We start from the raw sequence: 15,036 nt of genomic DNA on the forward strand, positions 1-15,036 counted from the left end.
CATACACGGCCTTGGTGTAGCTCTGTCTGGAATAACGACTCCTCCCCCTTTAAGCCCACTTTGTTCTGATTGGCTGTCCTTATCCACAGTCTTATTTTTGGCTACTGTGCTTGCTTGAGATTTTCATGTGTGAGATTCTGTCTTTCTCACTCGGGCTTCACTCTGCTCTCAATATAAAGAGCGAACGTCAGCACAAACTCCCATTCTCGTACACGCCCTCACAAAGCCTCTAACTGGGAAGTATTACAGGGATTTAATGGAGTGCAGGCTACAAATAAGAGATGGGATAATCATTTTGTGAAAACAGAACTATCGTATTCGGTACTTTGGTATTTTCTGACAGCTGATATTTTCAGCATCAGCAGGATTTCAAGAATTTTTCATGTAAATGTCTGACTCTGGCTGCATGTCAGCAGCAGGTAGAGCACGATTTGACAAACACCGTGCTGTAACCATCAGTGGATTTCTGTTCTGTCAAATCTCATTTTTTAATGCCAGATTTTTGACTCTGACACAAAATGAAGGAGAGAGATGCACGTCCAAACCAGCAGCAGAAAGTGTCACTGTTTCTACAGTCAGCTTTTTGAACCTCTCTAAAGATTGGATGTCACCTTTCAGCATGCTGCCTCAGTCTGACAGTAAAACAAATGAACTTTGCTTTTTGGGAAGGGTGACATTAGAGAGGCTGGAACTAATGTTGCTGGTTTAAAGGCAGAGGCTCCGTGGACGGGCTGCAGGAGATGTATCTGGAGAGGGACGACCGCCGACCGGTACTGAGCTCTGTTACAAAGGGCTCTCCTTCACCGGCTGAGCCAGGCTGTTTGGCAAACGCTCCTCTTACAGATATGTCATGTTCTTCTTTGCACAGGAAATGCAACACTGGGACCAGCAGCGTGTCAGCTTTAGTCTGATGGTTTTTCTTTTTTCCCTTTAGGCCAACTTTACTGAAAGGTTAACAAAATCAGTCTAGCAGAATCTCCCATAGAGATGCTGTGTGTCTTTTAATCCACCTTACAGCAACAGACTAAGATTCCCAGATTTATTAACCAATAATAATATTGGCCAAATGGACTTATTACACACCTTTGGCTGTAAAGTTTAAAAAATCATCACTTTTCAGGAACAATGTAAATATTCTGAAAAACGAAATGTGAAGCAAAGATGGTCAGTTCTGCTTTGTGTGTTCAGACATCAGTAGGTTGTGACTGTGACACTAAACATGCCTGTAAAGCTCGTCTTCTGATCTTTGCTGAACCATTTGAGTTTTGTCTGTAGGACAAACCAGAAGAGTCGCTTTCACTTAAACAGAACTTGTCAAATGGGCCTGCTGACGGTAAATCCACAGGAGATAAATGGTTAAAGGAGACTCTTCCTGCCAAACCTTGTTTGCTCCTTCAGCTGTAAACATGGTGCCTTTGCATGTGTGGTTCGCATCACTCGTGTTCCTGCACACTGCGGAAGTTGTCATGCTGCACGGCTCGGCCAGCGTGGTATCCAGCCACAGTGACAGAGTCCAGGCTTCACTGTAACCAGGCTCCAGCCTAACAGGTAATCTCTCTGACAAAGCCCCACATGATCTGGCAGCAGCAGCAGACTCATGACTACTGATGAATCCAAAGACCTAACATGGGTTCAGTCACAGAGGCTGCCAGCAGCAGGCAGTGGTGTTAGCAGTGATCCAACAGCACATCTCATGCAGTCGTTTAGTTTGCTGTGACTATAGAACATCTTACAAGCATCTTCTGTATAAATCTTTAGCTGTGAGGAAATTCCTGTTGCATCCTTGTGCAAAGACGGTGTAAGTGATTGTTCCCCTGCCCTCATCACACCCATGTTTGTACAAGCTTCAATCTATTTGTGTCTAAGTGAAATGGAGCTTTAACAAACATTAGCTGTTCAGCAGATTAAGACTTGTTGTCCTCATCAAATATTCCTCTGCTTGTGCAGAGGTTCATTCTCCATCATAATCATGTCAGCAGCATCTCTGTTCCAGCCCGTCAGCCAAACCCAGATTTGAAACCCTGCTTTGTATGAACTTGACTGAGCCTGTGCAGAAAATGCAGAAACGGTGCATGAGTGAATGTTGTGCCAAGCTCTTCCAGGCTTGGTGTGGAATCATCTTCATAAATGGCAGCTTCCTTGTGTCTGCTGGTAGTGGAGGTGAGCAGGTTGAGACAGACGCCTGTGTAGTAATAGCCAGCTGCTCCCTCCTGTTATGCTGTCCCATGATAATGAAAAGTTTTATAGAAGTGATCCCAGGACGATGAAGCATTTAAGGAAGTTTGTCACAACTGTAAGGTGCTGCTTGCACGTGTTCCTTAGATGATTGGGAAACGTCAAAGCACGTAAAGATGTTTGTAATTGCTGTATACAACAAATATGTGATTTTGCACAATTAAGTTTCATACTGTCAAACATTATCTTCCCTCTGCCGTGTTTCTACTTTTGCAACTTGAATGTCCACACAGTGTGGCACCATGACTCTACAAATAACCTGAGGAAATGGATGCTAATTTTAAGCCAGTGTTGTTGATCTCTGACATTAACCAAAGAGAAGGTGTTTAAAGAGCCATGTGATGGAGATGAATACGTTTCCTTGGTTAAAGTCAGATTCTCCTGGCTGCAGTGACACCTGAGCTGCTAGATGGAGCAAACTGGCACATTCAGTCTTATTGCTCATTAGCCAACATATGAAGCTACACTGATGCTTGTTGCTGCATCAGTTATCAGCTTGGTGGAAAACTATTTGAAACTTGGACCATGTTAATAAGCAGACTTCACCGAGCGGTGGGTTCCTTTTTGAAGTTAAGCTACTCCCGAAACCCGGAAAACTCCTGTTTTGGTCATAACACGATGAGTGCTGCACAGGTCCACTGGGAACACTCACTCACCAGTTTAGCCTGCTGTGTTTGGATGTTATGATCTTAAATGTAATCTTTCAGAAACATGACGATGAAGGAAAGGAGAGCCTTTGGTGATGAGGGCAGAGAGGAATGCAGGTCAGGCTGCGATAAGCTCTTAGCCACTCAGTTAGGTCAAAATGGATCACTTCCTGCCAGCTCATTATCATTAGCACAACTTCCTGTCTGCACAGGCAGAGGGGGTTGGTCATGTGGATCCTGGAATTAGCAGAGTGTGTTCCCATTCAGTCCAGAGATATTCTGGCTATTCCATTACATCATATTTGGAAAACTGCCACAACTCCCCATGCCTCATGTTCAAACTCAACAAGCACTTTTTCCAGCACACATTTAAACTGCACATAAACAGCAGACACATTGTTTTTCATAGATAATGTCTTATGTTACTGTTCTTATTACGATGTCATAAGATTTTACATACAGACGAGATTCTGGAGGGAATAATCAGTACTTTAATAGTACTTCTCAGCTGTTTCCAGGAAACACTTGTATTGTGTTCCATCATTTGACATGGTACCCATGTCCTCCCTCACCTCCTGATCATCCTTTTTTGTCCAAGGCCATTTTCTCTGCTTGCTTCACTCAGATGAACACATCCCATCCTCAGTGTGTGCTGCTGTCAGTGCAGCCTTATAAAAATGTCCCATGCAGCACTTTTACTCCCCGCACCTTTTTTCTTTCTTTTAGACCTCCGCCCCTTCTGCCTCTTTCCTTCCCTTTCCCTGTCTGTCCTGCCTCCTCCCCTCCCTGTCTGTAACCAGAGCCCAGGGAATTGGGGGTGGTGGGGGGGCCCTGCCAAATCCAGTGTGCTTCTGCCCTTTTAAGGCTAAAAAACCAGGAGGAACTTTTTTTTTTTTCCAGCTTAGGGAGTGCTGAGGGGAGGGAGGATGAGTGGAAGGAGTAGAAAGGAAGAGGAGGAAGTGTAGTAGCTCCAGTGTGGCTTGGTGCAGTCAGAGGAAGAAGTGGGAGGGGAAGAACAGCTGCAGGCCACAGATTTCAGCATTTGGATCTTTTAGCCTGAACTCGGTATAACAATAGATTACATTTAGTGTATTGGTATATGTGGGCCAGCATGAACAAAGCAAATGACTTTATTTTTTAAGCTTTATTATGAATGTCTTTTCTTCCGTCTCCCTGTGACTGCAGTTACGTTCTCAGCAGCTGCTCTATGGTTAATCTGGAGTCGTGCAGCAGAGGAAACAAACTCTGACATCAAACTGATGAGTTTCAAATCTTTGTGAATCAACATAAGGCTCATTTTGGAAATGATGGTCCCATTGTTTCTCAGTGGGACTTCAACACTAATCTTTTTATTTTTTCCTCATATGTATGTTACACATGCACGTATGGTCATGTCACATGACCAGAATTTCATTAGAATTCCTTTCCACATGTGAGCTGGAGATGATATTATGAACGTACAGAGATGGTGACAGTCATGCTACGGTTACACTTCATCATTATTGTGTAAGGATAACATGGAAGGGAGAGGCCTCGGGACTGCTGCTTGTTCTTCCGTTTACAAGCTCTCAGGACTAATCTGCTCCAGATGTTGCTGTACAGTCTGAACCGTGCAGAGCGCTCTCGCTCCCCGTGGTCTCGTTGCTGAGACCAGGTCAGGGTACAGGTCACGGGTTGTGATGATGTCATGTAATGCCACAGGAGGGCTGTGGAGGGGCTGCTGCAGTAACGACGAGCCATACCAATGAATCATGGGAGTTTTAGGAGTAAAAGGACCACAGACACTCCATACGGTAGCCTCCGTGGTGTGTACACACACACACACACACACACACAAGCAAGCTTGTTGCAGGGGGTGTATGAGTCAGCAGAGGGGGGAGTCTGTGGCAGCATGTGTCCATATATGGGCTCTGTCAGGCTTGGTGAGCTGTGCTCTGCTGGGAATGCTGGCAGATTCCTTGAATGTTTAGTGGCTTTTGTGTGTGCAAGACATGAATCAAAGACACAGACTCGGAGCTGAATGAAGTCCTAACAATATTCCTTTATAGGGGACTGTCGTGTTGAACTAAAAGCAGCAGATTGTGTTCTCTTAATTGTACAAGCACTAAAACTAGTAGTGTTGTCGTGTCTCTGCTGGGATGGCTGGCAGGCTGACACGCCCCTGCTTAGCTGCTCTGCATTCTTGCTACACGTACCAACCTGTGGTCTTATTCAGACTCTGCTATCAGTACTAATAACAGTTTATAAGTCCTGGGTTTATATCTGTCCCTAGGCAACATATCTCTCCCCCCCCCCCCCCTCCTCCGCTGCTGCCTCTTTGCTTCTTTCTCAAAGTTCCCACAGTAGCTGGCCATCCAAGCATCTGATCCAGTTCTGTTTGATCACCCCTATGGAGTGTCTCTCACCCACCCACGGCAAACAGAAGGCAGCTGACATGTCATGTAGAGCAGCGTTGGCTGCTCGAGAGCACGCTTTTCTGTTGGCGCATGGATTCAGACGAGCAGCCAGCTAAGACAGATTGTCCCAGTTCTGCATGTGCACAAACAGCTCGACTTGTTGAAGGTTGTTATGGGGAAAAGATTTCCTGTTGCTGTTCTGTTCCTCATCTTTATCTGCATCATGCATCCTCACGCTCTCGCTGACTCCCAGAGAAGACCATTAATGCTGCAGTAGCTCCAGCCCAGGCCTCAGGTGGTGTCACTGTGGTTGAGGCTGGTTTGCTGTCACCAACAGTTATTCCAGTGTAGCTGTAAATTCGGGGGTGGGGAGTTAAGATCGCAATGAAGACTAAAGCTCTCCCAAACCCTGCAAAACAAAAACACTGCACGTAAAAGTGGGGATTTGTTCGTATTTCAGAACTGGATCTCAGGTTCTTCCAAGAATCTGAACTTGGCCCCATTATTTCCTCTCTAACTAATAATTTGACCAACATCAGCTTGGAAACGCACAAACACTGCGCCACACCCGTTCCTCAAGACCTGATCTTAGGAATCATTGGTCTTGCTTCTTGTGCAAGCTATGTGCATGCAGTAGCATTTATGTGGGCCGGTATGTGTGCTCATGCCCAGGCTAGCTTATGGTTGCATCACCTTTTACTCAGCTTGTAGCAGTATGTGGTTTAGACTTGAAAATAGAAAAATGCAAATACAGAAGTCGGTGTGCTGTTGGTGTGGTTGTCACAACTGGAACTAGTGTGTCAGTATGTCTCAGTTTTAATGTGATTCAGCTCTGCACTCATCACGGCACTCTGTTCTGGAAGTTCTCACGCTATCGTCTGAATTCAGACAGTTCAGGCTCTCATTCAGATGAATTTCATGTCTTTTGTCACGCTTCAGCATCACGGTTTCATTAACACAAATGGAGTTTCAAAAATGGTCAAGTTTTATTACACTGCAAAAATGCATCAAAGACGTGTGAAATTAAAATTAGTTCAAATAAAAGGTCAATTTTATTTATATACACATTTCATTACACTTAAACTCACTGTGCTCATGAGTCATCCACACTGAGTTAATAAAACACCATGAAAGGAATCTGTTGGCGTCTTCATAAATCCAGTCTGTGGGGATTCCAAGCTGGTGTACTCCCAGTGCTGCTTTCAAGCCCAGCTAATTGGGAGGGTTGCATCAGGAAGGGCATCCGGCACAAAATCAGATGAGTCCATCCCCAACCGCTGGGTAAATAGTGGAGCAGCCTAGAGTCCATTAGAAAATGACTGTTTTTACAGAGTCAGCGGGACTCTGTGTACATCCTGGAGTTTAATGTACTGAATCTCCTTTGATGTAAAGCAATAATGAGGTAGTTAGTTAACCAAGTCCATGACTGGTACATGGTGGTCAAATCTGCCGTCCTTGAAACAAATGCATTTACACTCGACGTATCCTCCAAGGTTTTCATATTAAAGCTTTGCAGCGGTGGACCAAACCACAAACGGTGTTGCTGTACTGCCATTTGAGGACGTGCACTCTGTCCACCAGTGTCAGAAACCCGGCTTTTAATTTGCACTGATGTTATCCTCCTACTTTAAAAAAACAAAAGGTTTGGGCTCTGAGTTAATGTCTTGTGAAATGCAGTGCTCCAAGAATGGCCACATCTTCGACTTATGACAACCACTGGAAATTAGACCATCTGAAATATGTTTAAAGGGGGAGGGGCATGTATCCAGCCAAACATTAGATAGCAGGAGGAATCTGAGTATTTGAAGTACAGATTACTTCATGTCCTTGGCTGAGACCTTCTAGTCGTGCTTTGCTTTATGGTGGTCTAAGCTGGTTTCTAAAATAAAGGAACTTTGTGCGAATGTTTAACGTGACTCATATCTGGTCCCCAGACTCTAAAGCCATTGTTGATGGAAACCTGAAGCTGATCCTGGGTCTGATTTGGACCTTGATCCTGCACTACTCCATCTCCATGCCCATGTGGGATGAAGAGGAAGAGGCAGATGATGGCAAGCAGAAGACCCCCAAGCAGAGGCTGCTGGGATGGATCCAGAACAAGCTGCCTGAGCTCCCCATCACCAACTTCAACCGAGACTGGCAGACCGGCCGGGCCCTGGGAGCCCTGGTTGACAGCTGTGCTCCAGGTGAGCTAAACCGTGAATGTGTTGAGGTGTTCTGGGGTCTTTGGTGTGTGGGTGTGTTTACCCTACTGCTAGGGGCTGAGCCTGAGACGAGCCCAGTACCAAGAACGAGATGCATTTATTTCAGAAAGACGAGGCTCCTGTCTCGATGTTCTGCTGCTCCAGTGAAGATTCAGTATTTTTAAACATGTTCTCGGACACATGCTTTAAAGCACTATACAAATACAGGCCATTTTAAAAATTAGTCGCTTATTTATTTATTTATTTATTTATTTATTTATTTATTTTTATGTTAACTGATAAAGAATCATTAAATTTGGAGTGTTCAACGATCACACTAGTGTGGTGAGAAGCTACTTTCAGCTTGTCCCACAGGCTCACAGTAGCAAGTCTGCATGTTTGAGTTTGACACCAGTCCTTCCTGACCTGACCCCAGAGGGGACTTGTGTCTTTCACTTCCCGAGGGAATGTGTAAACCATGTTGCTCTCATTTGGTAATGTGGCTCACCAAGTGAGACACAAAGGTAGTAAATAACTACGCAAACAATAATAAACAAGAGCCAATCACAGTAAGTGACACTGCAGTGAAACAGTCCCCGTCACAAAGCAGCAGAAATACTGAGGTGTGTGTGTGTCTGTAGAGATGCTAAAATCAATAATCAGGCCAACACAGTTCAGCATTCATTTAAAGCTGACGTGTGAAACGGTCCTCGACCTGTGTGCAGGTGTCACATAGTGACACATTTCAGTCCAGCAGCTAGAGAGGACTTAAAGATTGTGGAACTAAGCAGTGCACTGACGCAGCACTACCACTCCTCAAACTGCACACCAACCTCGCCTCATACGTCTAACATTAAACACGCAGCAGTGACTGACAGCTGGAGGTTGGGTGAGGGGAAAGCATGATATTCTCACGTGTCAATAAAACGGATGGGAAGAGTGATAATGAGCAGCCAGAGGGGGTACAGAGCTCTGTCGGGGGACAAACGGGGGTTTCTGTTTACATGCTTGGAGTGTTTGGCGTTGCTATGGCTCACCAGCAACCTCAAGCCGGAGACGAGGCCTCGACAGAAGCAAACAGATTTACTGCAGCGTCCTGAAATGACAGCCATCAGACTTACTAGCAAGTAAATAACTGCTGACATGGCCGCATTTCCAGGACAGGCTCATCATTCAAGGGCAGACATGTCTGGGAGCCAGGGTTGCCCACAGCTACGTACTGCTGCAGAGATTAGACATTCTGCCTTTATCTTCTGGATATCATCAAGGCTACAAGTTTGGAGTCAACATGTTGTCCTTAATTAGACAGACTGGCTGTAACAGGAAGCACTCCATGTCTAATTAATCAGAAATGCTGTTTCACTGTGTAAAGGGGATCTACTCTGCTTTTACTCAAACTTCTTATTTATCTTATACAGCCCTGGCACAGCTCCTCAGTGCAACCTTAAACAGTGGCTGGGTGGGGCAGAGCTGTATGCTTCAGATGACCATATTGGGGATTTCTGCTCTCATTGTCAAGAGATCTAAGTGTTGGAGCCCTCTGAAGCCAGGACACATTATTTTAAATTATGCAAGTGTTAATAAAAATATGGAGCAATGACAGAAAATTAGCAAAGACACGACAGATCCACTCTCGGTGGTGAAATGCAGAGCTAGCTGAGCTTATACATGTCATCAGGAAAAATGTCCACTCTGCATTAGCATTTCTAGCAAGTTCAATATCATTAAACACTTTTTTCATTGAGATCTTATACTCGTCATAATCAGTACAGCCAGTACTATAAATGAACCCTTCTGCTTCATATAGTGAATCCATCTGACCTCTTATTCCTGCAGGTCTGTGTCCTGACTGGGACCAGTGGGATCAGACAAAACCAGTGGACAACGCACGTGAAGCCATGCAGCAAGCTGATGACTGGCTCGGCATTCCACAGGTGACCTGATAATGAAGGAGTAACATTAAAAAAAGCTGGATATTGGAACACAGTTCAATCACAATCATGTTTTCTCCATAGCTAACGTTTAGCCAGAGTTATTATCTGCCTTTTGGAGGTAAATGCACTGCTTCCTGCTGGTCACTGTGGCCAGTCACAAGTGTTTTACAAATAAGCAACCGTTCACTTTTGAACAGATTTTGCATATAAAGCAAAAACCTGATTTGAGTTAAGGTGACTTTGAGGATGACTCCATCATCTGCAGTTAATCTAAATGGAGGTGAAATGATGGAGCCTTTCACTGAGGACTGGTCATTGAAACTTGTTGGAGACTCTCATCCACAGGCTGAGAGGCTTTACAGAAGCTGCTGACTGATGGGTCTTTGGGCCTCTGGTTAACAGCAGGTGAACTTTTTAAAATAAGAGTGTGGAGGTTGTTCACCAGTAAACTCATCGTGTTCTTTCAGACTGTTCATCGTTTGCAGTCAGTCTGCCATTAGGCTGGTGTAGGTGATCATGCTACGCTCTGGAAACTATGACTGAACTCTTATCCACACCTGCTAATGACTTCACTCCCTCCGACACCAAACACAAGGAAGTGGTGCATTTCCTGAGGGTGATTGTTATCTGCAGTGAAGCTTTTTCCTTTTGGTCACCATCACAACATCTATCTTTGTACAGCAGCTCGTTTTTGAATCCTTACACAGGGGTGCAAGTATTCTCTTATCTGAGTGACGGTCCCAGGTGATGGCTTCTTTTCTTTTTTTTTTTTTTCTTTTTTTTTTTTTGTTTGTTTTGTAAATTGGTCCGTGAGCGGTCATTTTCATACCTGTCCGATTCTTGGTTCCCCCCCCAAAGACCCCCTCAGTCTTATGTAAGGCTACAGAGGGTCTTTGGCAAACTAGAAATGGTAAATCTGTTCTGGTGCAGTCATGTGGGGAAACCTGACATTTGAGCCCCTTTTCAGCATTTACCAGGGAGCTTTGAAAGTGAACTCAGTTTCCTGTGCCGCCTGTGTGGCGTAACTGTGCTGTGTGTGTGTCAGTACTGTTGGCATGATTGGCACGCTGTAGCGTGCTGACAGTTGGCTCTGTGGTCGCTGGCGTTTCCGCCTTCAGTCGTGCTTCTGCTAAGAAACTGTCGGCGTCCTTCCCCTCCAGACTCTGTGGTTTGTCTGGCTCCTGGTTTGCGTGCGACTGTCTCAGGTACTTTCTAAATGCGTACAGGCTCGTGTGTGTGGTTTTAATCACACAATCAAAACATCACTGGATTTGCCTGTGGGTAATCTCCACGGTAACTGATCAAGCCCTGCCTCCGTCTGCACAGCTGTCACCTTGGTTCTCCTACTACAAACATGCAAACAAGTCGTGGGGAGGGCTGCCCGCCGTTACATTTAGAAAAATGTTCCTCCTCGTCTCCTAGGTGATAACCCCTGAAGAGATCGTGGACCCCAATGTGGACGAGCACTCAGTCATGACCTACCTGTCACAGTTCCCCAAAGCCAAGCTCAAGCCTGGAGCACCTCTGCGACCCAAACTCAACCCCAAGAAGGCGCGTGCCTATGGCCCAGGTACGTCGGCATGCACGCGCATCACCACATGCAGCTGATGCACCTTTGCTTGTATCCACAGAGAAACTGTGAGCCTCATACTGCAGTGAGACATTTTTAACATGTTGTCTGTTGTGTGAAGGCGTCGAGCCCATTGGTAATGTAGTGATGAAAAAGGCTACGTTCACCGTGGAAACCATCAGCGCAGGAATGGGAGAGGTGCTGGTTTACGTGGAGGACCCTGCAGGCCACAGAGAGGAGGTCTGTGATCCATCCTTGTGTGTAACTTCTACTTTCAGTTTTGTTCATTTAAAAACGATTGTGTCTGTGTTCAGGCTAAAGTGACGGCCAACAATGACAAGAACCGTACCTACTCTGTTGTCTACGTCCCCAAAGTGACAGGCATGCACAAGGTGAGTGAAGAATTTAATGTTAAAGATGTGAGAAATAATCCCTAAAGTAATCTTTCAGGTAGAAAATGGGTTTTGCTCCACAAAGCAGTGATTACAGCTAACATGCCATTTTCCTGCTCTCCTTCCTTTGTAGGTGACTGTGCTGTTTGCAGGGCAACACATCTCTAAGAGCCCCTTCGAGGTGGAGGTCGGCATGGCTCAGGGAGACTCCAGCAAGGCCACAGCACAGGGACCGGGCCTCGAGCCCTCAGGAAATATTGCTAACAAGTCCACTTACTTTGATGTGTACACAGCAGGTAATGTAGGTTTGTGCAGCTAGCTGTAACATCAGGCCACATGGAGTGTTTAACTGTGTGTTTCCTCCTGTTTTTCTAAGGTGCTGGTGTTGGAGAGGTGGAAGTGGTGATCATGGACCCTGCAGGGAATAAGAACACGGTGACGTGCACCATTGAGGACAAGGGTAACAGCAGCTATCGCTGCACCTACAAACCCACCCAGGAGGGCCAGCACACCATTTACGTGACCTTTGCTGGTGGTCAGATCAGCAAGAGTCCTTTCACAGTTAATGTGGGAGAGGGTGAGCATATGTTACAGCTTCACTGAGTGTAAATCTGGGAGGATGTCACTGCTAACTGAACACTTCTACCACAGCAGCTGTTTTAAAATGTGTTTCTGCTTCTCCTGTGTCTAACTTCTGCTGTGTTCCTCTGCTGGATGTCATGTCCTCTTCTCTTTGATAGAAGCCTGCTGGCATCTGTCCTCTCTCTGGAACAGCCTCTTCCTTCCTGGGATCTCTTTGGTACCTACTCTGTCGTGTGTGTGTGTGTGTGTTTTTCCCCTCTGTAAACTTGCTGTGTGTGTCGGCTGCCTGTAAACTTCACGTGACTCGAGCGTCCACAGTGGTGTGAATCTCCTTATTTGGTGTTTTCAGCACATTCATGAAGAAACGCATTCCCAGAAAATTAAGCTGTAGTGTGTTTGATCAGGAAACCAGTTCCTCATTACAGCCAATCTGTGGTCTTAAGTTAACAGTGACCTGGGTTACTAAGAATTATATTTACATGATTTAAATATAGCTTTTAGCAGAACGGTGGGTGTGGCTGCTACCTAATAGTAACTCACTGTCTTTTTGAGATCCAGTAAGACGTCCATGTAGCCCGAGTCTGTCAGACACAGAAAACAAATTCAGCTTGTATAATGGGCTCACAGAACAAATGCATTTGCTTTGGTGTTAAATGGAAAGAGCTGCACGGGTCCTACATTAACAAAGTAGTTAAGGGTTGCCACTTGCCAAGTATAGGCTGATCCCCTACTAACTGATAACGTTTAGATCATGGTCGTCCTTTAAAGTGAGCCCGTGGGGAAACAACAAGAGCTTGTAAAGAATTTCCTGGAAGGCAGCTCTGCTGCTAACCAGAAGGTCCCCTTAGATTGGGCTGAAAGACATTAAAAACAATGTAACTTTGGTTTAAAAGAAAACACAGAACAATCTTCTGCCATTAATGTGGTGTCTCTGTGTCCAGTAGCTTTTGCAAGTGCAACACATCTGAATACAATAACATGGACTATATCTTGAGACACTTTATCTTCCTGGAAGGCTTCCTTTGCTTTCTGCACTTGGTCTCGCTGTGACTCAGCACTGCTTTTTACAGTTTTAATAAAGTGATATGAAGGGATATCCCACTTCCTGTGTGAGGATAATGGCTCACTTCCTTCCCTGTGGTCTAAGAATTCCCTCTGCAGGAAAGGATGGGTGGATAACGGGGGGCATGCAGGGTAGTAGGAAGGAGAAAATAACATTTGCTTTCCAGCAGATCTGGAGTGTGATGGATGGTTTGTGTTTAATGTCATTCACCTCACACTTTGGTCTTGTCCCCACTGAAACGTGTTCTGAACTTGTACGTGGTCATAATGTTACTCGGAGCTGTGCCCGTCTCACTCGCTCTGTTTGTCCACAGCGTGTAACCCCAGCCTCTGCAGAGCAAAGGGTCGTGGTCTGCAGCCAAAGGGCCTCCGGGTGAAGGAGACTGCAGACTTCAAGGTTTACACAAAAGGAGCCGGCACTGGGGAGCTGAAAGTCACCATCAAGGGCCCCAGTGAGTTCTAATCCAAAAGTTCACATTGGTTTTTGTGCTTGAGGTGGGATTAATGTTTGCAATCTGAAGAGGGAAAACCCAACAAATGAATAAACACATCAGTAAATGAGGTTGCTGGATTTACAAAGCCCCAGATAATCTTTAGCTAACTGACAACAAACCAACAGAACAGTGAAGACGAACGAGCACAGCCAGCTGTTGTCACTGAAAGAGTAGCTCCTGACGTCTGCAGCCCTCCTCTGCGCTCTTTGACATTCAGACTGTCTTCACTGTTCACATCAGTCTTTGACAAGTGCACTGTTATCACAGCACAGTGAGCCAGCTGCACAAACACCAGCCTGATCAGGCTGCACAGTCTGCTTCTTGTGTCCAACGGGAACAATTTTGTGCATAAAGCATTTTAAAAATGTACCTTTTTTAATGCAACCTAAAATCACGATCGCCTCAGAGGATTTCTACTCTGAGCTATGGTTTTGTTTTTTTAAATGTGCTTCTGAGCGGCCAATGAATCTATCTTTTGTGGTTTCACTACAAACAGACTGGGGATGCTTCCTCCTTCCTAAAATGATCAAGTAAGACTGGATTAAAGAAATAATGCAAAGGCATCTTGTTCACAGAGGGTCTGGAGGAGCCGTGTAAACGGAAAGACCTTGGAGACGGTGTGTATGGATTTGAGTATTACCCCACCACACCTGGAACATATTCCATCACCATCACCTGGGGAGGACAGCACATTCCACGCAGGTACACATGGGCGTGCAAACAAAACACTGACTCCACCTTGTCATTGTGACTGACCATTCGATGCTCTGTTTAGTCCCATGGAGGTCAAGATTGGCACTGAGGCTGGCCAGCAGAAGGTGAGGGCCTGGGGTCCTGGACTGGAAGGAGGCGTTGTTGGTAAATCTGCTGACTTTGTGGTGGAGGCTGTTGGAGACAATGTCGGTACACTGGGTAAGTGCCATACGCGGGCGTGGGGTCGGTCCTGAAAGCATGTGCAGATCATCTTCAGTTTCTTCTCTGAAACTGTTGTTCTTCAGGTTTCTCTGTGGAAGGTCCGTCTCAGGCCAAGATCGAGTGTGATGACAAGGGTGATGGATCGTGTGACGTGCGCTACTGGCCCACAGAGCCTGGCGAGTATGCCGTCCATGTGCTCTGCAACAATGAGGACATCCAGCACTCTCCCTTTATGGCTGAGATCGTCAACCCACCAGGGAAAGACTTTTACCCAGACAAGGTATACGCCCACCCAGAGAGATGCACATGGAGATCATGGACGAGTCCATCTAACAATCTTTCTTCAGTTAAGATTAGTTTTCATGACTGTTGCCTCAAGGCCTGAGATCATGGTGGGAGTGGATGGGTTAAAATGATTGTGTGAAGGCAAAGGGAGACTTCCTGCACCAAACACTTGCTGCAGTTCTTGGTGTCAGAGGTGACACAAGGTTTCAGGTTTTAGATGAATTACTTTTTCCTGTAGTGTGTTTGGAAAACTGCATTTTAATAGGAGACATTCTTTGTCTAATATTAAAAACTGATCTGAAACATGTCAGTGTGATAAATATGGAAAAAGATGGTAAATC

The 15,036-nt window shown here is 45.5% G+C and overlaps 1 protein-coding gene across 4 annotated transcripts in view; it reads left to right on the top strand.

Moving 5' to 3' along the window:
* flna (filamin A, alpha (actin binding protein 280)) overlaps positions 1-15,036 on the top strand; it is a 42,383-nt gene that overhangs the window by 11,142 nt on the left and 16,205 nt on the right. For all 4 annotated transcript variants that reach the window (XM_084918050.1, XM_084918051.1, XM_084918052.1 and 1 more), the window contains exons 3-13: positions 7,213-7,464; positions 9,298-9,395; positions 10,818-10,965; positions 11,087-11,205; positions 11,280-11,357; positions 11,491-11,653; positions 11,734-11,934; positions 13,316-13,453; positions 14,071-14,197; positions 14,271-14,407; positions 14,494-14,690. In XM_084918050.1, the coding sequence (XP_084774176.1) occupies positions 7,213-7,464; positions 9,298-9,395; positions 10,818-10,965; positions 11,087-11,205; positions 11,280-11,357; positions 11,491-11,653; positions 11,734-11,934; positions 13,316-13,453; positions 14,071-14,197; positions 14,271-14,407; positions 14,494-14,690 (1,658 nt within the window). The remainder of the gene's footprint in view (positions 1-7,212; positions 7,465-9,297; positions 9,396-10,817; positions 10,966-11,086; positions 11,206-11,279; positions 11,358-11,490; positions 11,654-11,733; positions 11,935-13,315; positions 13,454-14,070; positions 14,198-14,270; positions 14,408-14,493; positions 14,691-15,036) is intronic.

Source organism: Perissodus microlepis, chromosome 20, assembly GCF_051167445.1.
Source record: "Perissodus microlepis isolate ML-2025 ecotype Zambia chromosome 20, ASM5116744v1, whole genome shotgun sequence".
Lineage (NCBI taxonomy): Eukaryota > Metazoa > Chordata > Actinopteri > Cichliformes > Cichlidae > Perissodus > Perissodus microlepis.